Below are 26,592 nucleotides of genomic sequence, written 5' to 3'. Positions count from 1 at the left end.
GGAGCAGTGGTTGAAAGCTATACCCTGATTCAGAGAGGAGAAGGAGGAGAGGGGAGCAGAGGGGAGAGGAGAGCAGGGGAAGGGGAGGAGAAGAGAAAGGAAGAAAGAAGAGACTGGACCTGGCATGGGCTTTGAAACCTCAAAGCCCACCTACCCCTAGTGGCGTACTTCCTTCAACAAGGCCACATCTTCTAATCCTTCTGTTATAAAACAAATCCACTCCCTGATGAGTAAGCGTCCAAATATGAGTCTATGAGGCCATTCTTATTCAAACCACCACACCTCAAAGGACTCAAGAGTTTTGTCACAGGCTTGATCTGTCACAGGTCTGATTTGTCACAGTTTTTATGGCCACTCAGCCTGCATGGTTAGGGGCTCCTGGGAAGCAGTGTAGCTGCCTCTTTGCAGGCAGATACCTGCTGCCCTACTATCACATGGCAACTCTTACAAAAGTCACAGTCCATGTTAAGAGAAACTTCCTTGGGCTCACGAGATATGAAAACAAACAACTCATAAGACTATCTCCTCCCCTCACCCCCCAAAAGAGTAAGAGCTCAGCACATTCTATGCCAGACTCCTTCACTGTGGGTCACCTGTTCACCTCTGCATATGGTCCCTCAAGGAGTGCTTAACCTTTACATTAGTCCCTTAAGAAGTGTTCCCCATTCCAGTCTAAAGGCACAGAGAATAGCCACTGCTCCTAAATAAGAAACCAAAGAAAATATTAAAAGATTGAAAAACATCCCATGCTCCTGGGCTGGAATAACTGAGTGGAAATGACCATTTTGTCAAAAGCAATCTACAGATTCAGGATACTCTCACTCAAAACTCCATAGCTACTCTGCTTCTTCATGGAAATAGAAAATAAATGAAAATTTAAATGGTAACACACACAATACACACACCATACATACACACACACACACAAACTACATACTCATACACACATCACACACCACATACACTTATAATACCACATACATACATATAGACATGCACTACACACTCATATGCATGCCACACACTACACACACTCATATACCACACACACTCATACATTACACACACTCATATACCACACATACACTAAACAGACTCATATGCCACATTCACTCACATACCACACATACACTCACATACCACATACACATTCACACACCACACACTCATACACACACTATACATAACACACTTACATACCACTCATACAGATAGATAGATAAATAGATATCACTCATATATATATGTATATATATTATAACATACCACACTTACATACCACTCATGCAGATAGATAAATAGATATCACTCATATATATATGTATACATATTATAACATACCACACTTACATACCACTCATACAGATAGATAAATAGATATCACTCATATATATATGTATATATATTATATCACACATACACACATAAAAAAGGATAGTGAAAGCAATGTGAACAAAAAGAATATGACAGGAGGTATCACCACACCTGATTTCAAGTTATACCACAGAACCATGGTCTTAAAACAGCACGGTACCAGCAAAGATCAATGGAATAGAACTGAAGATCCAGGTAGTAGTCCACCTGATTTTTTTTTCAAACATGCCAAAAAAAAAATACACATTAGAAAAAAGACAGCATCTTCAACAAATGGGGTTCTGGAAAATTTGTATTTAACATGAAGAAAAATGAAACTGGACCCTCACCTTTCACCCTGCACACAACTCAACTCCAAATAATCAAGACCTCAACATAAGACCTGACATTTTGAAATTGCCATGCTGAATAAACTGTCTTGTGTCTTGTATTGTCTCCTGTGGTGTGCAAGAGCTAGGCTTGGCTTCTAGTTATAATAGCCTCCAGTCAGAAGAACATCCTACACAATGCACCCTCAAGCCAAAGCCTGCCAAAGCCTGCCAAAACTTTGGCTTTGCAGCCAGGTCATCATCCAGGCAATGTCCATTTGCTCCCTGCCTCTGCCTGCAGCACTCTAACCCTCCCACACAGTGACAGTTGCAGTGTGACCAGCCCCAGGTGCAAATTGCAGGGTGCTTACTGCCTCTCAGTGCCAGATTATCAACGATGAGCACCCTCTGTGTCTATGCTAAAAGTAGTCTCGCATTGGATGTTCTGGTGAGTTACCCCACAGACAATGGGATGCTGGCCTCAAGTGCAAAAGTTTGAAGGGTAACTCAAAAGTTCAGTGGCCATATTAGTAACCATTTAACACAATTCTTTCAAATTAGATTAAATGCAAAACAAATTGTAGGGAATAAATATTTTTATATTTTGAAAAAAAAAAAAAACAATGACTACAGGCAGAGCCCCTAGACTGAGTACAAGCTCCACTCTGTCCGCAGTTTTCAGACTACTTCCTGATGGTAACTGCAAGCCAAGGCTGGGTGAGGCTCAAAGAAATCTCAGCAAGGCAGGCAGGCCCCTGGTCAGGTTTGTAAAGCAAACGGTTCCATACTATCTGAAAAGCCATCAGAAGCTGGAGGAGCCAACATTTAAAGATACACCTAGTGCCCCTGGGTTTCCAGACTCTGTTTTGCATGGCTGCTCTGTCTACCTGTGGGTCCCTGAAACACTCACCCATCCAGTTCTGGCCTGAAGCACCTCTCAGCTCTCTTGACTGTTTAGCACATGGTCATATACTCTCTAACTGGGCTTAAGTAGATACTGGTCAATAAACAGTAAGTTTATCTCCTGTCAAGTACAAGAGGCCTTCACCAGGGCCTTTCAGAGATGGTATTTATTTGCAGCTGGAGTACAGAATTCACAGTTTTATGGCTTTCTCTTCAGTACTGGTCCCACTAGGTTAGGCCATTCCTACTGGTCACTTCTGAAGATGGACCTTCTGAGTCACTTCTAAGTCACCTGTCTGAGTGATGGGTAAGAACTTACAGAATGCATGTATGTTCCAGGGCCTCAACTCCATCCTTGATCCTCTGGCAACATCAGGGAGTCTCTCCCACCTGGACAAGAGGAAGATAAGGGGCCCGAGGAGGGGCTCCAATGGGCTTCAGTGCCTGCATGGAGAGTGAGGCCATTCCTTGAAATATTCTCCACCAGGCATGTTGGGAACACTGGTACTGACACCTAGCTGAGAGGCCTGGCAGCATAGATCTTGCTCTCTTCTTTATCCAGCTTTGTCTGTGCTAACACCAGAATGATTTAATCTCCCATGTGGTCAGTTTTCTCTTCCTAGGGGAGGCTCCACACTAGGAACAAGCCAACACACAGTCATCTTGACTACAGCCATACCATTTGGGTTTCTAGTGTTTTTAGTACACCCTACAGAATGGCAGCAGAGGAAACCGCTCTGCTAAGGAGCCCTTGCTCAAAGCTGGCTTACCAGGCCACATCTGCAGGATGGGATGTAAAAGCAGAAGGAAATAAAGGAGGCCACAAGCTTCTGATGTCCCCCCATGCCCTCTGCTGACAGGCGACACCAGTCTCCTCTACACCATGTACGTGGTAAGTAGGTGAGACAGGCAAAGGCCATTCAAAAATTATACTGAAAACCAAAACACATCATCAGAGCCAAGTCCAATGAAGGTCCTTTTACTTTTTTATGATTAAAAAAGTGTAATTAATCTACCCTCCAAGTACTATCCAAGGCCTGACTGATAGCTTCTGCAGTCGTACAAAACCAGGTATATTCAGAGCAGTATAGCCCTAGATAAAAATGGATTAATTGAAAAGAAAAGGTACCTACAATTATTTTTAATCATTATGTAGTTCTGTGCGAATTAATCTGTAGACTTTATTTCTATGTTTTAAATACACTGGCTTGGGCTAGAGAGATGGCTCAGCAGTTAAAAGCATTTTCTAGAGGTCCTAAGTTTACTTTCCAGCAACCACATGGTGGCTTATAATCATCTGTAATGGGATGTGATGCCCTATATGTGTGTGTGTGTGTGTGTGTGTGTATACACATATATGTATATATATATATACATATACACACATATATATATATACATATATATGTGTGTGTATTCTTTATATATAAAGAATCATATATATATATGTGTGTGTGTGTGTGTTCTTTAAACACACACACATACACACACACACAGCTCTTATGGATGTATCAGCACACACCTGTCATTCTATCCCTCTAGGCACCTTAGAAAGGGTCTATCTCAAAACAAAAAACAAACAGCATCCATATCCAGTGAAATTTTTAAAGGGGTCACTTTACTGCCCTGTGTCCCACTGGATATTCAGCTCCATTTGGGACAGAGTTCATGCCACTTAAAGCTTCTTTGTTCCTGAAAGCTGTGGTTTACTTCTGTTGTCTTCCCCAGCCAACTTTCAGTCAAGAGTGAAGGAAGAACCTTCATGGGCTCAGTGGGGAGGGACAGCTTCAATAAAAACCTGCTGAATTCATACATAGATTTTGACAGCACCCATTTTCTTCCAAGATAATACTCCCTCCCAGCATGATCATTATAAAATAAAACAAATATTGAGAAATAGATAGTACCATGACTCAGTGAAATATCATCAGGAAGCTTCCAGCAGGTGCCATATCTGCACCCACCTGGACTGCCTCCACACAGTGGGCCATGCATGTCTGTCCTTATGCTCAGATGCTACTCTGCTGTCCCCTGACCATGTTTCCCAACTACAATTTGCTCTTTGGCTCTTTCTAGGGCTCTCCCTGGATGACCTTCTTCCAGTCCCTTAAATCTGTGTCCATGCACAGCCCTGTCTTCCAATAGAAAGTAGGTGCATATGCACATATGGTATGGAAAGCTGAGATTCATGCCTGGAATCATCTGACTTGACCACTCTTCTGTTTTATTTGTTGAGGCAGGCACAATCAAACTCTGAAGCTAGAAATGTGAACAGTTTCCATAGTCAGCTTACTCTTGAGATCCCCTGACTCTGCCTCCCCAAAAACTACAGACATGTGCCACACCCAACCAGCATTTACTTCACTAGTTTGGATCCAAATAAGCCATCTCTTTACACCTCCTGCCCACCCCCATTTCTTTAATGCCTGTTTGGTTACTTCTGCCTCCCAGGGGTTGGGGGAAGACTCCATAATTGAGACCCAATGGAAGAAAGCTGGACAAGTCTGAAAAGGATAGTTCAGTGAGGCTGTAGGTGGTCATGGCTCTGCAGGCTGAATCCAGACTGGTCATGTGACCGGTGGCATGTGCCTCAGGATGCTGTGGAGTGCATAAGTGGACATCTGCAGAGACCCTCTTCCTCTCCCCTTCCCCTCCTCTGCATCCAGCTTGGTCTAGCTCCTGGAGCCTAGCTGTAGAACTCACCTTTGAGAACCGGTCTCTCTCCAATGCTTCGGATGTTGTAGAGAGTGTTGGACAGGGGCACGTCAGGAATGAGCTCTGCGAACAGGTACCCAGAATACCAGGCGCACAGGGGGGAGAAAATAAATAGTAGTGCCTTGAAGATGCCTGGAAAAGATGACAGGAGTTCCTGAAGATGACAAACTTCACTATGGACACTCAGGGGTCCCCTCTACAGCCTATTACCCTACCCATTTCTGGGGGCCCAGACTCCTGGGAAGGCAGGTTTTAGTGGAAAGAAGCAGACCCATGAGGACCCCATGGCCTCCACAGTGGAAGGCAGACAATGCAAACAGACAACAAGGAGTGTTTTCTAGAGCACTATAGCTGTTTTCGGGCAGCTATAGTGATGTTGCCCCGCATCTCGGAGCTTCCTCACAGGTTCAGAGTATGGTTCTGAGGATCTGCCATCACTCAGAGTCTTTGCCAGGCAAGCTCAGCCTTGAGCTTTCTCCCAGGGTGGAACAGAATCTCCAGAGGGTAATCATAGTCTGCTCTGTTGTTTGCTTGCTTTCAGTCATGGCATTTCCCTGTTAAAAATGACATCAAGGGACCCTGAGCATGTGCAATGGATGGCAGCTGAGCCTCATGCTGGAAGTCCCCTAAGTGGGGAACACCCATGGATCCTGATGGTATGTGGTCCCCATAGACTTTTACATGGTGGCTTGCTATCAAAAGTCACCTAGCCACAAAAAGCCACAGATATGTGCTTGTAATTCCTTAGGAAGACATTTCCCTCCTCCTCAGTGCCACAAGCCTGCATCAGTCATAAAAGGTGAAAAGAGACAGGGAAGATGGAAGCAGGAACAGTGAGGGAAGATAGAGCTAGGCAAGGAAGGGGCTGTGGAACCTGGAGGGGTCACAGGAGAACTCAATCTATGGCTTGTCAGTCACAACTACAGGACCTCAGACTTGTCAGAGTGTTTTCACCCTACCCAAAGCCCCAAAGAGAAGTTCTCTCACTGTGTGCTCCATGGGTCAGGACAACTCTGAGGCCATGAAGATGAGACATGTGATGTGAGTGAGAAATGTCTTATATGTGTTACATGTATTAACACTGGGTCCCCAGGTAGTGCTGCTGTTTGGGAAGGTTTTGCAAACTTCGGAAGAGAGTTTTGCTGGAGGAAGTATGTCACTAGGGGTAGGCTTTGAAATTTTATAGCCCACCCTACTTCCTGGTCTCCCCCCCCCACACACACACACACATACACACTTTACTTTCTCACTACCAGTCAAGATGTCCCTGCTACCAAGCTTTTCCACATAGTAGATTCTGTCTGGAACAGCATGTTCTAGAAAAATCTTTGGGGCAGATTTTGTGCTAGGACATCTGCAGAATATGAACAAATCCAGGGACAGACCTTTACATGCTGGTCTGGACAATGTCATCCTAGGGCTTGTATAAAAAAGAAAATTGGCAAATGAAATGAAATTCAAAGAGTCACCCAGACTCCCACACATGAGAGACCCTGAGCAGGAGCTGTTGTGCTATTTCTGGAATGGGTAAAAAACAGATTATCAGAGCCAGTGTGGGGATCTGACAAAGAAGAAAACAGAGAGTGTACAAAAAGCCAGACACCCTCCCAGTGAAGACTCCACTTCATGACAGGACTGCCTGTGGGCAAGCAATGAGCCCCAGCTCGGACTCTCATCAGGACGCTGTTCTTAGGCAGGCTCTGGGAGACTCAAGAGCTGAGGGAAATAGTGAGCTTTCTCCCCCTTTACTGTCTTCCCAAGTCTCTTACCAATGTCAATACCCTGAGAAAAATAAAAACCCAAGAGAGGGTGCTTGGGTGCTATCAAGGCCATCAGTAATTGGGCTTCCCACTTCTCACTTCGCCAAGTAAACCCCAATGGGGCTGACTTACTGTCCTTTTCACTTTTCATAGATTCCTATGCTGGTCAGCTTACCCCAGCTAGCAGTCAACCCCTACCCAGATGTCCTGGTTCTAGGGCCTCCCACTCAGGTAGGCCGGTCCCCAGGGACGAAGCCACCTTGGTCACCCCTGCCCACCTTCACCTGATGTCTACTTTGTAGGTAGGAGAGTACATACAACCTCAGCCCTGTTGAGTAATAAGAAGAGATGGAGAGAGGGGTAGCCCTCTCAGAAATCTCAGCTCTCACCCCTCAACTCCCCTGATTTTTGTTCCCACCAGGATCCTAGGTCTCACAAAAGATGTCTCTGGCCAGAGCCTTCGCCCGTCTGTCTCAGCTTAGCAGTTAGGGAGGCAAAGAAATGCTGCCACCTCCACCCATGCAGAAGCAAGCCTAGCTGTACTGGTACTCACCTGGGGCAACTGGACGCATCTTCCAGAAACTGCTCTTTCTACCCAGCTCTGGCTGCAATTCCCAGGGACTTGTGAAAGCTGACTCACCTGCCTGAGCTGCATGCGAATGGAACCGCCCTTGGGGCAGGCAGACAAGGGCGGACCAATTCCCAGCAAATGGGAGGACCCATAAACCAGGAAGGTTTAAGGAGCAGCTGGCAGACTAACAGGTATGGGTGGGGCTGCACAGCTGGTAGCACCCTGGAGCTCCAGGGTCACCTGAGAAGCAGGGGGCACTCTTTTTCCTGTTCACATGGGGCTACAGATGACCAGAAGTCAGAGCTGATGTAATTAGTGAGAACACACAAGAGTTTACAGCTAAGGGAAGACAGGTGCCCCTTAACCATACCATTCCTGACCTCAATTTCACAAGAAACGGCTGTAAAGTATAGATTGGCTCAAGCCTTGTGAACACAGAATCCTAGAGTAAATCCCTAGAGTAAAGCCCCTGCTCCAAATGTCAAGGCTCTCTATATTGTGTCTAAAGTAATCACACTGTCCCCTTGCTGACATGTGACCCAGTGTGGTGCCAACTCCTTACCTTCTTTACTAGTGGGATGATTATTTTGAGGAAATGAGGTGAGAAAGAACTCTAGGTCCCTTGGGACATGTATATATAAGGACTTGGGGCTCAGATATGGTGTCAAGTGGATGGATGAAGGCTTCCTAGAAAGTTTCCCCACCCATCCACCTGAGTAGGCAGTGCCCTCTCAATATCTAGAATTCAGGTTTTCACAGAACTTTTAGCTCATTATAGTCACAGTGGTCTCAAGTAACTAAGGGAATCTGAGGGTCCAGTCCAGCTGCTGTAGGAATTCTATTCCATCCTTATTCCTTCTCTTCCAAGGAGCCCAAATAGTTGAGTCATACAACACAAGGTACTCTAGCATATGGGAACCTGCCTCTACAATATTCTGGAAAAAAGAAGTATCGGTTACAACATGACAGGATTGAATGTCAACTTGACAAGATCTAGATTCACCTAGGAGACAAATCTCTGGGCATGTGTTTGAGGGGCTTTCTAGATTAGTTAATCAAAATAGGAGGGACTACCCTGGATATGGGTGGCATCATTCCATGATCTAGGGTCCTGAACTGAATGACACAGAGAAAGTGTGCTGAGCAAAATCATCCATCCATCTCTCTCTCTCTTATTCTTGACTGTGAACACAACTGACCCCACGTTCCTGCTGCCAGAGTTTTCCCACCTAAGCTGCTCTTGTACAGTGGCGTTTATGAGACTTTCTGTGTTGTTTCACCCAAGGAGACAAAGGAAACAGGCTGTTCTCACCTGCTACAGTCCTCCCAAATCAGAGGGACCACTTGACAGGGACCTTTAGTCAGGCTTCTTCCTGAGGACTCAAGTACTGTCCCAGTGCTGAAAAGAACACCTATACACTACAGAATGCACACTCATTGCTCTGGGGCACCAATGCCAGCCTCCGTCTCAATTCAACAATGACTTGGAAGGACAAACGTACAACTCTATCACTACCTCCATTTTATCTACCAAGAGTCTTACCTTCATCCTCCTCTCATTTGAATTCAGAGGTAGAGCTTTTATCTATGGATTTGTTTTCATGTATTATATTATGATTTTAAAATATCAGATTTATACATGTTTTTGGATACCTGCTTAGCCTTTTATTATTATGTGTATGTGTGTGCCTACATGAGTTTATGTGCACCATTATGTGTGAGGGAGCCCTCAGAGATCAAAAAGGAGCATTGTAATCCCTGGAACTGATGGATGTGGGTGCCAGGATCTGAACTACATCATCTGTAAGAGCAACCAGAGTCCTTATCCACTGAGATGTCTCCAGCACCATCCTTTACAATAGCTAAGTTTGTATTACTGATCTCCAGAAATTGTCATCTATTAGAATTAAAACTATACCTATGAAAAACTATCTCTTGCACTCTTGTGTTTCATAGAGTTCTTTCTTCTTTTTCCCCTCCCGTCTTCCCCTTCCTCCTCCCCTTCTATTTTTTCTACTACCGAGGGATATAAGATCTAAAGCTGACTCTTCCCTCCATTAAGGTGATTCTGTCAGGTGTTTTGTCACTGTGATGGCTAGCTGACAACCACAGCACTTAGGCCTATCTATACCTGTGTCCAATTCCTTTTTCCTTTAAGGCTTTGAGGCAGCCAGACACTGAGCTGAGTTGGAAGTCGTTTCAATTATTCTCAGCTGACCAGCTATCAGGAAAATAAAAGGTTCTCCATCCCCTTGGATTTGCATTCCGAAAAGATGCAGCAAGGCAGAAGGGCTAACTCTATGGAACTCTTCCAAACCTGGAGGATGGTACATTCATTTCTGGGGTCAGAGAGGCAGACATAGCTCAGAGAATCCCAGTAAAAGGTAGATTTATTTCCCTAGTTCTAACCTGTGGGTCAAATGCCTCTTAACACCAGACAATGTTTCAACCCCAGAGACATAGTGTGTCTCTGGCATTTGAATAATTGGTTCCGGTTGATGGTGCTATTTGGAGAAGCTTAGGAGTAGTCACCTTGCTAGAGGAAATGTGTCCTTGGAGATGGGATCTAAGAGAACCATTTCCAGTCCATGCTCTCTACTTTGTGATTACACTTCAAGATGTGAACTCGAAACTGCTTCAGCCACCACACCCACTGCCTGCTGCCTCTGCTCTGCCATACTGGACTCTAGCCCTCCTGAACCAAGTCAGATTACCCCTTCCTTCCATAGTCATGGTGTTTAATCACAGCAACAAAAAGCTAACTAATGCCGGGTGGTAGTGGCACACAGCTGTAATCCCAGCACTCTGGGAGGCAGAGGCAGGCGGATTTCTGAGTTCGAGGCCAGCCTGGTCTACAGAGTGAGTTCCAGGACAGCCAGGGCTATACAGAGAAACCCTGTATTGGAAAAAAAAAAAAATCAAAAAAAAAAAAAAGCGCTGACTAATGAAAATGGTGAAGTCCAAATGTTAGGGCTATAACTAGGGACATGAACAGCCTACAGTTCCAAACATGTGTCATCACAACCATAGCTAGTGAGTGTGATGGGGCAAGAGGAAGGTGAATGAAAATTGAACTGCACCAAGATTCAAACTGAGTGGAGAAGGTACCCATGTGGTGACTTGTCTGTGGGAAGAAAGCCCCACCAACAGTCATGAACTTGAAAACACAGAAGCAAAAGCTACACTCTAGAAGAAACCTGAGCAATGCATCAACTTATAGATTTCAGGAGGCTTTGATCACATGAGCACCATAAAGCAGTATTATGGAATACAGAACCTCCTTCATGAGTTCCTGAAGCACTAGAGACCCCTGGTCATGCCTTCCTTTACCTTTTAGGCATCTGAAGTGCTCAGGAATCTCTTAGTAGCCCAAGGCCATTTAGTGGGAAGCTAGGTCTCTAAACTCTTGGTCCCTTATAGGAGTGTCCCAGGGTCCTGTGACACATTCCAAGAGTTCTCTCTGAATCTAAATCAAGTTTCATCTTTAGGTCCTCAACAGACAAAAGAAAGTTCCATAATTTGCTATTGACTGTTCTTTGAGATGCTGAGTAGCTGACGTCATTTTCTCTCTCTACTCTTCCTTAATCTCCTCCTGTAAGCTGGGAGCCTTCACTGCTGAACAGAGGCCTGGAATGCAGGGTGTGAGAGGACAGAGACAATCAGTGTCAGCACCTGGCTCATTTCTCTGCCACTGGCTTTTAATTTTATTTATTTATTTATTTATTTATTTTGAGATAGAATTTCCCTGTGTAGCCATGACTGTCCTAGACTCACTCTGTAGACCAGGCTATCTTTGAACTCAGGGATCTCCTTACCTCTGCCTTCCCAATTAAAAGCTTGGGCCACCACCACCAGGCTCTTAAATTTAGTTCTTTAAATCATCTCTCTCTGTATGTGTGTAGACATAGGTGTGCCGTGGTGGATATACAGGGGTCAGAGGATAATCAACTGAGGGTCCTTCCTCTCAGTTGACTCTAGCTTATGTCGAGCAGACAGGAAACCAGCCAGTATAGGTACTATTTGGGGAGGCTATGGAAACTTTAGGAGGTGAAGCCTTGCTTGGGGAACTCACAGAAGCAGAGGCACTTTGAGGGTTTACTGCTGCACTCCACCACTTCCTGTTCTTGTTATCTGCTTCATGCGTGTGATTTAAAATGTCATCAGGCAGCTTCCTGCTCCTGTGGATGTCAGTCCCTTTCTTGCCATTCTAGACTCCAACCCTCTGGAACCATAAACTAAAGTAAATGCTTCTTCAAGTTGGTTTAAGTCATAGCATTTATTACAGCTACAGGAAAGTAGCCAACACACTTAACCTTGAGTAGTAGTCCAACAGAAAACATATTCCTCAAAGGTAGACAGAAAACAAAAGTGTCTCAGGTGACAGAAAATGCTTCTAGAGTTGGCTTAGGGTTGCAGGAACCACTACATATAGGAAATGCAGAGAGGCAGACAGAACTTCCTTCTCAACAGGCCAAGACTGCATTATTCGATCAGCGAGGGCTCCCAACCTTTCCATGAGATAAAGGCTGAACACATTTAGAGGGGCTAGATAGCATGTATATATACATAGGTAGCTACCAGGAAGTTACAGCTATTTATGTGTTTGTGTGTGTGTGTGTGTGTGCGTGCGTGTGTGTGTGTGTGTGTGTGTGTGTGTGTGTGTGTAGTTAACTGGAAGCAGGGTGGGCTGTTTTTGATACATGGACATATTGTTTCTGCAAATAAAGCTGAATCATCAGGCTGGATCCAAGCAATTCTTTATGGCTAGGGGCTATACAACACGGCCTGACCTAGTTCCCCATGACCTGAGGCTGTTACCCAACACTGCACACTCCAGAACCTAATCATCAGGTCAGGGGCATAGGTCTGCTTCCAGGCAGGCCTATTTCCTATCCTTTCTCCCTGAAATGTGAGGCCTGGTGTTTACCCAGCAGTGGCTGCTCTGTCAGGAGTCAGATCTCACAAGACCTCATGTCAGTAGCCACAGAGGCCGTGACTGAACATAATCTCTCTTCCTTCTGGGAGAAGGAAGAGAGATATGAGAAAATTGAAAACATTGTGACAGAAGAAAGGAAAGTCTTGCCCTCCATTACCTCAGCAATGTCACCTGCAGCCAGCCCCCCAGTCCCAGGTATACAGCCTACCTATTACTGTCCCCAGCTGGTCTGACCACACTCCAATCTTATTGTGTTGCCCTTTCTTTGGTGTCATTCTTTCCAAACACCCACCACCGTGGCCTGGAATGAGAACCTCATACACCGCTCAGGCACTTGGACAGTGCCTGGAAGTGCTCGCTTCTGCTTGTGGAATGTTCTGGTATCCTCTCCGGGGAAGTGGCCTTCCCTGATGGCCCAGGTCCTAGTCTCCCCTTGGGTTTCCAACGTGAGCACAGACATGAACCAAGGCCCCAGCACCCACCTTCTCTGGGTTTTGCGGAGTGAAAAGAGGCTCAGGGACCCACGCAGTAAGAACTAGCGAGAGCGTCCGACTTCCCTCATAGCATCCCCTGCGTGAGGAAAGCCCTGGCTGGGACCAGCGGTGCCAGGGGTCTCTTGGCACAGTCCTCCCCTGACTCCGACCCACCTCCTCCACAGGAACCCTAGGTCCTCACCACGTTGGCGTCTCCAGCCTCTATGGGCCCGGAACAGCCGAGCCCTTGCCATGTGCCTAGACCAGCTGACTCCGCAGAGCTCCGCCCTCTGTTCCTGTTGCCCCACAGCGCCCCCTGTCCTTGCCTACGCTCTGTGCAGCCTCTTCCGCCTTAAGGCTCACAGAGAAGGAGGCCTGAACTGTGTGGGGACCCCTTCATGAGGCCTGTGCGACCTGCAGGGATATGACCTGGGTGGCAGCCAGGCTCTCAGGAGGGTGACTCAGACCTGTGAGACTTCACCCATTATGTAAGCCCACAGGGATGCAGCCCTAGAACGGGAAAAGCCCCTTCGCTTGACTTTAGGGTTGTGTGTTGGTCTTCTGGGGCCTGGAAGGCTCATTCAGTACTCTGGAAATCACTGGCCATTTCTAAATACTTTGCTCAAGCCAGGCTCCCTGCATCTTCAGATGTCCTGGGGGCCCTTATATTTAGGAGTACGGACTGAAGTGCTTTTAAATTAGTTTCCTTGCACTTTCATGTTTTTGTTACAAAGTGGATTAAGGACCGTTTCCTGGCCAAGCATCTGCAGATTTGTGGCCTCCTGGAAAGGTGGATTTCTCTGCATGCCACCCAGCGATCCAGTCCATGAAGAATAAATTCCTCATCCCAGCAGGAGCTAGAAGCCAGAGGATTAGGAGTTCTGCCTCTTAGTGAGTTCAGGGCCAACCTGGGCTACTTGTAATGTTGTCTTACATTTTTTTCCTGAAGTCTCTGATGCCATCTGTGATGCAGATATGGTATAAAAAATATAGATGTCAGGAATCTCAGACAGAATTATGATGCATATTTCTACCTGAGCAGAACACTGGCTCTTTAGACTGTTCCACATGGGGATTAGTGTTATCAAAACTGCACTGCAAGATTGTAGATAAGATTAAAAGTCCTCTGACACCACGTGTGTGTGTGTGTGTGTGTGTGTGTGTGTGTGTGTGTGTGTGTGTGTAGACCAGAGACTGAACTTTTTGGAGACAAAGGTGACCCAGAGTTCACCTTTGCTGGCCAACTAACCTCTAGGATCTGCATGTCCCTACCCACCAGCACTGATTTCACAAAAGTGGTTTTAAATACATGCTGGGGATCCTAACTCAGATCTTCACAGCTGACCCATCTCCCCAAACCCCTGGCCTGTGACTTCTGCACCAGAGTTCATACTGCCCTCTACTCTTAACTGGGTCTGCACCTGGAATTAAAGGATGATCAAAGTGCAGGATCTGGGCTCAGCTCAGGTAAGACCCGTTTGCTGTGTGAGAACTCAACTCAGGGTGAATCTAATATATTGGCAGAATGATCCCACAGCTCAGTTAGCACAGAGGGGGTTCACACCCTGCATAGTGATGGATCATTCTTTGCTGAGGGGCCTCTCTGTGTACATGAGATTGCCATGAAGCAATCTGATCTATGCCCTCTTGATGGCCAGTGCCACTGCCCGTTGTCTCTTAAAACAAATATTCCAGGTTGAAAATGCCTGTAGTTCACAGTAGGAGTGGAGAAGGATAAGCCTCCCTGACTCTAGAACAGACCTCTAGAAGAGGCCTGAGATCAGCTCTTCCTGGCTATCTTAGAACAGCCGTCCATCTGCCAGCACCCTACCTAGGTGACACTTTATCTAGAACCATGGGGACTCCTGTATGCACATGTTGCTGTTCCCTTTACTAAGTGTCTGTTCATTGTCTGCATCTGAATAGTATGTGTCGGATGTCAGAGGAAAAGGACTGTAGAAAGGCCAGATGCATTGTCCAGACTGAAGGACTCTTCAAGGGTTGCCTATGTCAGGCATAGCTAGACAGGATGAGGCAGGGCAGGGAAGCTTGACTGAGAGGGCACCTTAGTGATTATTCTCATAGGAAATTAGAGCAACAAGATTGCTGCTGTCATGGAGATCCTGATCTTTGATCCTTGCAACCGACTTTCATGCCAGTTGTGTAGGGTAAGTGTAACCGATAATTTTTTTTTAATTTTTTTATTCGATGTAATTTATTTACATTTCAAATGATTTCCCTTTTCTAGCCCCCCACTCCCCGAAAGTCCCGTAAGCCCCCTTCTCTTCCCCTGTCCTCCCACCCACCCCTTCCCACTTCCCCGTTCTGGTTTTGCCTAATACTGCTTCACTGAGTCCTTCCAGAACCAGGGGCCACTCCTCCTTTCTTCTTGTACCTCATTTGATGTGTGGATTATGTTTTGGGTATTCCAGTTTTCTAGGTTAATATCCACTTATTAGTGAGTGCAAACCATGATTCACCTTTTGAGTCTGGGTTACCTCACTTAGTATGATATTCTCTAGCTCCATCCATTTGCCTAAGAATTTCATGAATTCATTGTATCTAATGGCTGAATAGTACTCCATTGTGTAGATATACCACATTTTTTGCATCCACTCTTCTGTTGAGGGATACCTGGGTTCTTTCCAGCATCTGGCAATTATAAATAGGGCTGCTATGAACATAGTAGAGCATGTATCCTTATTACATGGTGGGGAATCCTCTGGGTATATGCCCAGGAGTGGTATAGCAGGATCTTCTGAAAGTGAGGTGCCCAGTTTTCGGAGGAACCACCAGACTGATTTCCAGAGTGGTTGTACCAATTTGCAACCCCACCAGCAGTGAAGGAGTGTTCCTCTTTCTCCACACCCTCTCCAACACCTGCTGTCTCCTGAATTTGTAATCTTAGCCATTCTGACTGGTGTAAGATGAAATCTTAGGGTTGTTTTGATTTGCATTTCCCTAATGACTAATGAAGTTGAGCATTTTTTAAGATGCTTCTCCGCCATCCGAAGTTCTTCAGGTGAGAATTCTTTGTTTAACTCTGTACCCCATTTTTTAATAGGGTTGTTTGGTTTTCTGGTGTCTAACTTCTTGAGTTCTTTATATATATTGGATATTAGCCCTCTATCTGATGTAGGATTGGTGAAGATCTTTTCCCAATTTGTTGGTTGCCGATTTGTCCTCTTGATGGTGTCCTTTGCCTTACAGAAACTTTGTAATTTTATGAGGTCCCATTTGTCAATTCTTGCTCTTAGAGCATACGCTATTGGTGTTCTGTTCAGAAACTTTCTCCCTGTACCAATGTCCTCAAGGGTCTTCCCCAGTTTCTTTTCTATTAGCTTCAGAGTGTCTGGCTTTATGTGGAGGTCCTTGATCCATTTGGATTTGAGCTTAGTACAAGGAGACAAGGATGGATCAATTCGCATTCTTCTGCATGCTGACCTCCAGTTGAACCAGCACCATTTGTTGAAAAGGCTATCTTTTTTCCATTGGATGTTTTCAGCCTCTTTGTCGAGGATCAAGTGGCCATAGGTGTGTGGGTTCATTTCTGGATCTTCAATCCTGTTCCATTGATCCTCCTGCCTGTCACTGTACCAATACCATGCAGTTTTTAACACTATTGCTCTGTAGTATTGCTTGAGGTCAGGGATACTGAGTCCCCCAGATTTTCTTTTGTTGCTTTTAATAGTTTTAGCTATCCTGGGCTTTTTGTTGTTCCAGATGAATTTGATAATTGCTCTTTCTAACTCTGTGAAGAATTGAGTTGGGATTTTGGTGGGTATTGCATTGAATCTGTATAGTGCTTTAGGCAAAATGGCCATTTTAACTATATTGATTCTACCGATCCATGAGCATGGGAGGTTTTCCCATTTTTTGAGGTCTTCTTTAATTTCCTTCTTCAGAGTCTTGAAGTTCTTGTCATACAGATCTTTCACATGTTTGGTAAGAGTCACCCCAAGATACTTTATACTGTTTGTGGCTATTGTGAAGGGGGTCATTTCCCTAATTTCTTTCTCAGCCTGCTTATCCTTTGAGTATAGGAAGGCCACTGATTTGCTTGAGTTGATTTTATAACCTGCCACTTTGCTGAAGTTGTTTATCAGCTGTAGGAGCTCTCTAGTGGAGTTCTTTGGGTCACTTAGGTAGACGATCATGTCGTCTGCAAATAATGATAGTTTGACTTCTTCCTTTCCAATTTGTATCCCTTTGACCTCCTTATGTTGTCGAATTGCCCGAGCTAGTACCTCAAGTACAATATTGAAAAGATAAGGAGAAAGGGGGCAGCCTTGTCTGGTCCCTGATTTCAGTGGGATTGCTTCAAGTTTCTCTCCATTTAGTTTGATGCTGGCTACCGGTTTGCTGTATATTGCTTTTACTATGTTTAGGTATGGGCCTTGAATTCCTGTTCTCTCCAAGACTTTAAGCATGAAAGGATGCTGAATTTTGTCAAATGCTTTTTCAGCATCCAATGAAATGACCATGTGGTTTTGTTCTTTGAGTTTGTTTATGTAGTGAATTGTATTGATGGATTTCCGTATATTGAACCAACCCTGCATTCCCGGGATAAAGCCTACTTGATCATGGTGGATGATCGTTTTGATGTGTTCTTGGATTCGGTTGGCAAGAATTTTATTGAGTATTTTTGCATCGATGTTCATAAGGGAAATTGGTCTGAAGTTCTCTTTCTTTGTTGGATCTTTTTGTGGCTTTGGTATCAGCGTAATTGTGGCTTCGTAGAAGGAATTGGGTAGTGTTCCTTCTGTTTCTATTTTGTGGAATAGTTTGAAGAGTATTGGTGTTAACTCTTCTTTGAAGGTCTGGTAGAATTCTGCACTGAAGCCATCTGGTCCTGTGCTTTTTTTGGTTGGAAGACTTTCTATGACTCCTTCTATTTCTTTAGGCATTATGGGACTGTTTAGATGGTCTAGTTGGTCCTGATTTAATTTTGGTATTTGGTATCTGTCAAGGAAATTGTCCATTTCCTCCAGATTCTCCAGTTGTGTTGAGTACAGGCTCTTGTAGTAGGATCTGATGATTTTTTGGATTTCCTCAGTTTCCGTTGTTATATGTCCCTTTTCATTTCTAAGTTTGTTAATTTGGATACTTTCTCTGTGCCCTTTGGTCAGTCTGGCTAAGGGTTTATCTATCTTGTTGATTTTCTCAAAGAACCAGCTCCTGGTTTTGTTGATTTTTTGTATGGTTCTCTTTGTTTCTACTTGATTGATTTCGGCCCTGAGTTTGATGATTTCCTGCCTTCTACTCCTCCTGGGCGAAATAGCTTCTTTTTGTTCTAGGGCTTTCAGGTGTGTCATTAAGCTGGTAATGTATGCTCTCTCCATTTTCTTTTTGGAGGCACTCAGGGCTATGAGTTTTCCTCTTAGCACTGCTTTCATTGTGTCCCATAGATTTGGGTATGTTGTGTTTTCATTTTCATTGTGTTCTAAAAAGTCTTTAATTTCTTTCTTTATTTCTTCCATGACCAAGGTACCAAGGTACCAAGGTACCAAGGACCAATTATATGGTCAATTTTGGAGAAGGTACCATGAGGTGCTGAGAAAAAGGTATATTCTTTTGTTTTAGGATAGAATGTTCTATATATATCTGTTAAATCTAATTGGTCCAAAGCTTCAATTAGTTTCATTGTGTCCCTGTTTAGTTTCTGTTTTCCTGATCGGTCCATTGAGGAAAGTGCAGTGTTGAAGTCACCCACAATTATTGTGTTAGGTGCAATGTGTGCTTTTAGTTTTAATAAAGTTTCTTTTACGAAAGAGGGTGCCATTGCATTTGGGGCATAGATGTTCAGGATTGACAGTTCTCCTTTTTGTATTTTTCCTTTGACCAGCAAGAAGTGTCCCTCAGGGTCTCTTTTGATGACTTTGGGTTGAAAGTCAATTTTATCTGATATTAAAATGGCTACTCCAGCTTGTTTCCTGAGACCATTTGCTTATAAAATTGTCTTCCAGCCTTTTACTCTAAGGTAGTGTTTGTCTTTGACCCTGAGGTGTGTTTCCTGTAAGCAGCAAAATGTAGGGTCCTGTTTATGTATCCATTCAGTCTGTGTCTTTTTATTGGGGCATTAAGTCCATTGATGTTAAGAGATATTAAGGAATAGTGATTGTTACTTCCTATCATTTTTGACGTTATTTTTTAAATTTGAATGCTTAACTTCTTTTGGGTTTGATGAAAGGTTACTATCTTGCTTTTTCCAGAGTGAAGTTTCCCTCCTTGTATTGGTGTTGTCCTCCTATTATCCTTTTTAGGGCTGGGTTTGTGGATAGATATTGGGTAAACTTGGTTTTGTCATGAAATATCTTAGTTTCTCCATCTATGGTGATTGAGAGTTTTGCTGGATATAGTAGTTTTGGTTGGCATTTGTGTTCTCTTAGAGTCTGCATGAGATCTGCCCAGGACCTTCTAGCCTTCATAGTCTCAGGTGAAAAGTCTGCTGTGATTCTGATAGGTCTTCCTTTATATGTTACTTGGCCTTTTTCTCTTACTGCCTTTAGTATTCTTTCTTTGTTTAGAACATTTGGTGGTTTGATTATTATGTGATGGGAAGTATTTCTGTTCTGGTCCAGTCTGTTTGGAGTTCTGTAGGCTTCTTGTATATTCATGGGCATCTCTCTCTTTAGGTTAGGGAAGTTTTCTTCCATAATTTTATTGAAGATATTTGCTGGCCCTTTAAGTTGTAAATCTTCACTCTCATCTATGCCTATAATCCTTAGGTTTGGTCTTCTCATTGTGTCCTGGATTTCCTGGATATTTTGGGTTACAAGCTTTTTGCATTTTGCATTTTCTTTAACTGTTGAGTCCATGGTTTCTATGGAATCTTCAGCATCTGAGATTCTTTCTTCTATCTCTTGTATTCTGTTGTTGATATTTACATCTCTGTCCCCTGATTTCTTCCCAAGGCTTTCTATCTCCAAAGTTGTCTCCCTTTGAGTTTTCTTAGTTGTTTCTACTTCTGATTTTAGATCCTGGATGGTTTTGCTTAGCTCCTTCACTTGCTTGTTTGTGCTTTTCTGTAATTCTTTAAGAGCTTTTTGTGTTTCCTCTTTCATGACCTCAGCCTGTTGACCAAAGTTCTCCTGTATTTCTTTAAGAGATTTTTGTGTTTCCTCTTTCATGACCTCAGCCTGTTGACCAAAGTTCTCCTGTATTTTTTTAAGTGTTTTTTGCATTTCCTCCTTGTTGACTTTTGTATTCTCCTGGATTTCTTTCAATGATTTTTGTGTTTCCCTTGCAAGGGCTTCTAACTTTTGATCCATTTTCTCCTGAATTTCTTTAAGTATGTCCTTCATGTGTTCCTGTACCAGCATCATGACCAGTGATTTTAAATCCAAATCTTGTTTTACTGGTGTGATGGGGTATCCAGGACATGTTGGTAGAGGAGAATTGGGTTCAGATGTTGCCATATTGCCTTGATTTCTGTTAGTGACGTTCCTGCGTTTGCCTTTTGCCATCTAGTTCTCACTGGTGTTAGTCTTGTCAGTGCTGGACTCACCAGTGCAAGCTGCCCCTTCCCAGTTGGCCTCTGGTGCACAGCTTACCTCCTGCACTGCTTGTAGACAGGGTGCTGCTGCCCAGGCTGTTCAGATCCCAAAGCAGGCACCCGAAGGCTCCTGCTGGGGCCCGCTGGATTCACTGGAGCACACTGACTTCTCCCAGCTGGCCGCCCGGAAGCCCAGCTAGCCTCTTGCAGGACTTGGAGATGTGGTGCGGCTGCCCAGGCTGATCTGGATCCGGAAGTGGAGAGAGTTGAGCTGAGGGCTTCTGCCTGAGGCCTTGCCCCAGATTGTGTCTGTGGACCAGATGGAGCCCGTGTGCACCTCCAGGGAGTGCCGACGGTGTATGCTGGTGTGACCTCTCCTGTGTTCCGCTCACTCCGCTGGGCAGCCGATCCCCCCACCGGGCTGGCGCACACAAGGTTAGCCTGGCCGCCCAGTCCCTGAGTCCAGGCAAAAGCCTGGGAGGCCAAGGTCCGAGCAAAGTTCCCCTAGGGCTATGACTGTTAATTGGGTCCGCCAGGTGACTAGGATGGTGGGTGTGCGCGCCCGCGCTCCCTGAAAGCGCCGGGAGAGTCTGCTGTGCTAACAACCTCCTGGGCGGGTTGACTCACAGATGGCCCACCAAGCTGCCCAGTTCTTGGGGTCAGTCCTGTGCCTTTTGGGGCCTAGACCCCCGCTTTGTTAGCCTCAGGCTATGCCTGTTACGGGTCTGCCCGCCAGAGCTCTCTGTCGTCCTGCAGGCAAAATGGCGGCGCGCGTACAGGCCTGGGCAAAAAACCTCCTGGCTGGGTTGGCACCCCGATGGCCCCCCAACCAGCCCAGGGCCTGGGTGCAGGCCAACGCCCGTCGGGCTCAGACCACCGCGGTGTTGGCCTCGGATTATGTTTGTGTACCTCAGTCTGTCCGATCCCTGGAGTCCGAAACCAAGATGGATGCACCTCTCCTGACTGGTGGGAGGCTGAGTTCTGAAGTGTCTTCCGTGCAGGAAAGGCGCCGCACAACTGCAGCTGCTTGCCACCCGGCTGGTCAGCGAAGGTCAGTGGTCGTGGGCGCAGGGCCTAACTGGACCCTGTGTCGCCTTGGTTCCACTGCTGATGGCCCTTCAGCTGGACCAGCCACTGCTGCACTGCCACTGCCGGAAGTCATTAACCGATAATTTTAACATAACAAATGGCCACTGTGGCTACCCTGCCTGAAACAAACCCATCAGAAACCCTGTCAGGAAGGCAGAGAGGTCTCCTGTATGAGATTAGACACTACTCTTTAGAGGAAGACCTGCTCCATTGCTCCATCAGATCCCTATAAGAAGAGGCAGTTCATGGTTTAAAAGCATTTATTGTCATGGTGGAGAGTTTTGATGAGTGAAAATGTACCCCCACTTTCTCAGGGCAGGCCTGAGGTTAAATACCTTTTGCAGGGAGGAGTATCTGGGAGGAGAGCTTAATTGGCTAAGCCCTTCAGGCCTTTAGGTACCTCATTAAAATGGAGATCTGTCTTGAGGCTATGTGATCTGAAGTCACATCCTCTACCTGTGGAGGGGCTTGGGGCATTGCCCTACATGCCTGATACCACAGAATTATAGAAAGCTGAGGCCTCGTGTCAGGAGCATGGTGTCTAGGAGCATGGCAAATGCCTTCTGTTCCTTGCAGAGTTATGTGCTGGGTCTCCGGGGTTTAGACCTAGCTCAGCCAGAAAACAGGCTGCCTTTTCATGGTCCCACAGAGTGGGCAATCTTGCAGTTCACAGGAGCTGGACCAGGCCGTCTCATTTATTCCAGTTGTGCAGACCCTGACTTGCTGGTGATGACATGGTAGTCACCTCTCAGCCCTGTGCACAGGACTGGACTCCAGGGCACCTGAAGACAGGAGAATGACAGATGTATATCAAGAGAAGTGGAGTCAGGTCGGACTGCAGTGCTTACGTTTGGGTCTTCTCCTGTGGAATGAGGCTACCAAGGCAAGCGCTTATGTCAAAGTGGCAGCCAGGGGTGGTATCAAGGAGAAAGCAAGAGGAAAGCCAATCCAAAAGACAGATCATCAAAACAAGCTGAGTGAGACTGGAAAGCTTTGAGTGGTTGAGAAAGCAGAAGGAATGAATAACCAATGCATAGCAGGATGGAGAGGTCAGAAGGACTCTGTTTCCAGACTGCTTTGTTGGAACTGTTTTTATCATCCAACGAGGCAGACCCCAGGGAAATTAGGGATTGATGATAGATAGGCTGTCCTGAAGGAAAGAATACTTAATGCATCCAAGCACCCAGGCCACAGACCATGTCAACCAGCCTACACCAGGAAGAAACCCTCAGTTCCAAATGCTTATATAGCCATGATCAAAATCAGAACAAGAAGGTATTTTTGCTTGACAGAATATACAGTATAAACTCCTTGATGTCAAAGAAACTAAATGGGAAAATTAGAAAATAATGTTTAGAAAGTAGTGAGACACAGCATGTCAGAATATATGAAATTCAATTAAATCCATGTTCACAGCAACACAAGATAGGTGAAAACTCCCTTCCCATTAATAATTGGAAGAAAAAGTAGGGGCTGGAAAAAAAATCACATGAGGATTTAAGTATCTTCTTAAATGTGTCCAAAGCCTATTGCTATTTAAACCAGACATCTCCAAAATGTTTGTAACTCCAGCTACAGGGAATCTCATGATGCTCTTCTGGCTTCCATGGCCACAGGGCATGAACTCCTCACATCTGGCACACTAGTGAATTGGCTTTTCTGGTAAAAGTCACCAGCTCCTGGGGCTGGGGTGATGGTTCAGAGGTTAAGAGCACTAACTGCTCTTCCAGAGGTCCTGAGTTCAATTTTCAACAACCACATGGTAGCTCACAACCATCTGTAATAGGGATCTGATGTCCTCTTCTGGAGTGTATGAAGACAGCGACAGTATACTCACATACATTAAATAAATAAATAAATAAATAAATAAATAAATAAATAAATCTTTTTTTAAGAAGCCACCAGCTGGCATATACTCAGCCAGCTTGGCAGCAGAGATGTGTCTAGTCCTCTGACAGGGTCAGTTATGCCAAGTCCAGTTGCTACCCTCACCATTGTAAGTTCTTCTTGTATGGCAGGCCCAGTGAGCTCAGTGTTTGAGAAGAGGACAATGCTCTTGACTTTGTACACAAACAAATTGAATTATTTGGGGAACTTGATTCCCTGTGACGGTTTTAGTTCATTGGTCTTCAGCAGTTGTCTGGAGTAGGAGACATACACATGAGGAGGTCAAATGAGAAGGAATGTTGTGGGTTCACAGCAAGGCTTGTGTTTCCAGGAACTTGTAGAAGTGGCCAGAATTTAAATACCAACAGACTTTGGACACACAAAGAAGATACTTAAATCCTCATATCTGTCGGGGTGGGGGTGGGGGGAGGGGAACTAGTCACACCTGGGCACTGGAACATGGGGACCTTCTGAGTCCATATTTTTTATGATGTGTAGGGCAGCACGTCCCAGCAGCAGGGATTGTACTTGTCCTAGGTTACTCTCTGCTCATGTCATAGATGTCACTACATAAAGAAACTTGGAAGATTTATTTAGCCTACAGGTCCAGAGGGAAGGCAGAGCAGAAGAAAAGCAGGAAGATCCTGGAAGGAAGAGCTGAAGCAGAGGTGATGAAGAGAAATGCAGCTTACTGGCTTTCTCTCCATAGTTACTTAGCTTGCTCAAAGGTCCTGATCAGGATTTTTGCAATCCTACCTGTTGTGATTATAAAAAGATAAATGGATATAAGAATATGTTCTATGAGATGTGGTGAGGTGTGGGGGAACGGGGTGCCTCAGTGGGCCCATGCCAAGGCATTCCTTCCCTCTGAGGGACCAGCCACATGACAGTATAGTATAGAATAGAGTTTATTCAGGGCATGGGGAGGTGGGCTAAGAGGGTAGCAGAGGGTAGTAGAGGCAGAGAAAGGGAGAGAGGAGAGAGGAGAGAAGTAGAGACCAGCCATGACCACGTGGAGAGAGGGAGGAAGGGAGAAGAGCCCAAGAGGGCAAGAGAGAAAGAAGCAGGAAACAGGCATAAGAGAGTAAGAGAGAGAGGAGGGGGCAAGAAGCCCCTTCTGTAGTGGGTTAGGCCTATCTGGCTGTTGCCAGGTAATTGTGGGGTGTATCTTAGACAGAATCCTAACACTACCCATCACTGACCTATCACTGTCTCAACTCCATGCCAGGTAGTCTGAATAGTTATAAGAGCACTATAAAATTTATTCTCCCTCTGGCTGACACCAGACTTTGGTATTTTCCTTCTTCTAGCATGGAATTTCTGGAGAAATTAATCAAGACTTCAGAATGGTACCAGGCACCTAGCTTCATATGAGCCTTTGTTGTAAGAGATAAGGCACAGTTCTGTGCCACTTAAAAATAGGTTGAGTCACTGGGGAAATGTTCCTTCTGATTTGAATTAGAATAACTCCAGAGGAATCAATGTCATCTAGGTTGTCTTTCCTGAAGTGGCCATAACTGGAGGAAGGTCTCCTGGAGCAGGAGCTAGGGCCCCAGCAGTAGAAGCTATAATACTCTTTGTAACTGGACTGCAGTTTCCTTAAGGCATCTATGAAGTGTTCAAATCAACCATGCTGCTGTGATGACACTCTGGACTGTCACCAAAGGGGGACATTCTCCTCTAGGAAGCAGCAAGTAAAGAAAGAGAGAGAGAGAGAGAGAGAGAGAGAGAGAGAGAGAGAGAGAGAGAAAAACTTGTCTGCTGTCTATCAGAGTTATCTTTCCAACAGTTTATCCCACCTACAGGAAAAGTAAACACTAGTGGGTACCTCAATGAGGACTTGTATTCTACACTGACATTCTCATCATTATTAACCCCTAACAAAATCCCCATAGAGGGATGAGTTCATGAACATGTCTCAGATAGTTAGTCATGTGTCTTACAAAGGTACTCAAAAACTCTAAGATGGCTTTGGTGTCTTCATGGATGATGGGACCATGTGAACCATGTCCTCCTATGTATGGTCCATCCTTAACCAGAACATCACGTGTCGTGTTGTTAGGACTTCACTTTTGAGCCAAGACCTGCTCTGTCTTTCTTTTGATGGCTTGGCTCCATTCATTAGTTGATGAGATGATAAGAAGGCAGGGTAGGGAGTTCCCTTCCCACCTTGCCTGGTCCACGGCTGTCTCTGTCAGCCATAACCATCTTCTTCCTCTAACTCTGGCACACTGGAGACATGTGCTGATCAGAGAACTGAGATCACATGTCACATACAAAGCTTGTGCCACATATAAAGCTGAGTTCTGGAGAGATGCTTACCCAGCCTGAGGTGGCCTACTCTGTTAGTGTCAGATCTGTCTTGGAAATGAGAAGGCCCTGCTATTCTAGAAAGACTGAAAATCCACATCGTCCTCAGCCCTGGGTCTAACTCAGGGTGACAACAGGATCCCCCACACATGCCACTCTTGCTCTGCAGTTGGCTGAGAGTCCTCTTTGCTCCATAGACCTGAACTTTCCTCAGAGCCCCTACCTTGCTATATTTCTGTGGCATTTATATCTACTAAAAAAAAAAAAAAAAACCCAAAACTAAACAAACAAAAAAAACCTCTTACCCAAAACGACAGTCTGCCTCAGTTTCTCTCTTGAAGTCTAAATCTGAAGTTTTTCTTATAAATTTGAAAATTAACAAACAGAAAAAAATAATACAGCCCTGCCTAGCATATTGTGGTGACTTGAATGGGATTATCTCCCCATAGTCTCTGGAATTTGAATAGTCGGTCCCCAGTTGTTGGTACTGTTTGTACTGTTGGTGTACTTACTGTCTGTAAGGCTTAAAAGGTATGGACTTTTGGGGGGAATTATGTCACTGAGAGTTTAATGACTTGGAACCATTTGAAATTCACCCTGTCAGCTTCCTGTTGTGGTTTAAGATGTGAGCCTTCAGCTCTCCTCTTACAGCTTGCGTTGGCATGCCTTCCAGCTGTCATGCTTTCCCCACCATGATGCTGATGAGCTGTCACCCTTCTGGAGTTGTAAGCTCAAACAAACGTTCAGAAGTTGCAGTGCAATAAAATGAGA

General features: G+C 45.0%; 1 protein-coding gene across 1 annotated transcript in view; it reads right to left on the bottom strand.

Moving 5' to 3' along the window:
- The window catches only part of Fam3b (FAM3 metabolism regulating signaling molecule B), a 28,097-nt gene extending 20,465 nt beyond the window's left edge, over nt 1–7,632 (bottom strand). The window contains exons 1-2 of the mRNA XM_052159080.1: nt 7,614–7,632; nt 5,289–5,432 (exon numbers count right to left, since the gene is read on the bottom strand). Coding sequence (XP_052015040.1) covers nt 5,289–5,432; nt 7,614–7,632 — 163 coding nt within the window. The remainder of the gene's footprint in view (nt 1–5,288; nt 5,433–7,613) is intronic.
- Nucleotides 7,633–26,592: the final 18,960 nt, after the last annotated feature.

This window comes from Apodemus sylvaticus, chromosome 15 (genome assembly GCF_947179515.1).
Source record: "Apodemus sylvaticus chromosome 15, mApoSyl1.1, whole genome shotgun sequence".
NCBI classification, from domain to species: Eukaryota; Metazoa; Chordata; class Mammalia; order Rodentia; family Muridae; genus Apodemus; species Apodemus sylvaticus.
Note: the sequence above shows the minus strand (reverse complement) of the source record. Positions and strands in the feature narration are given on the sequence as shown.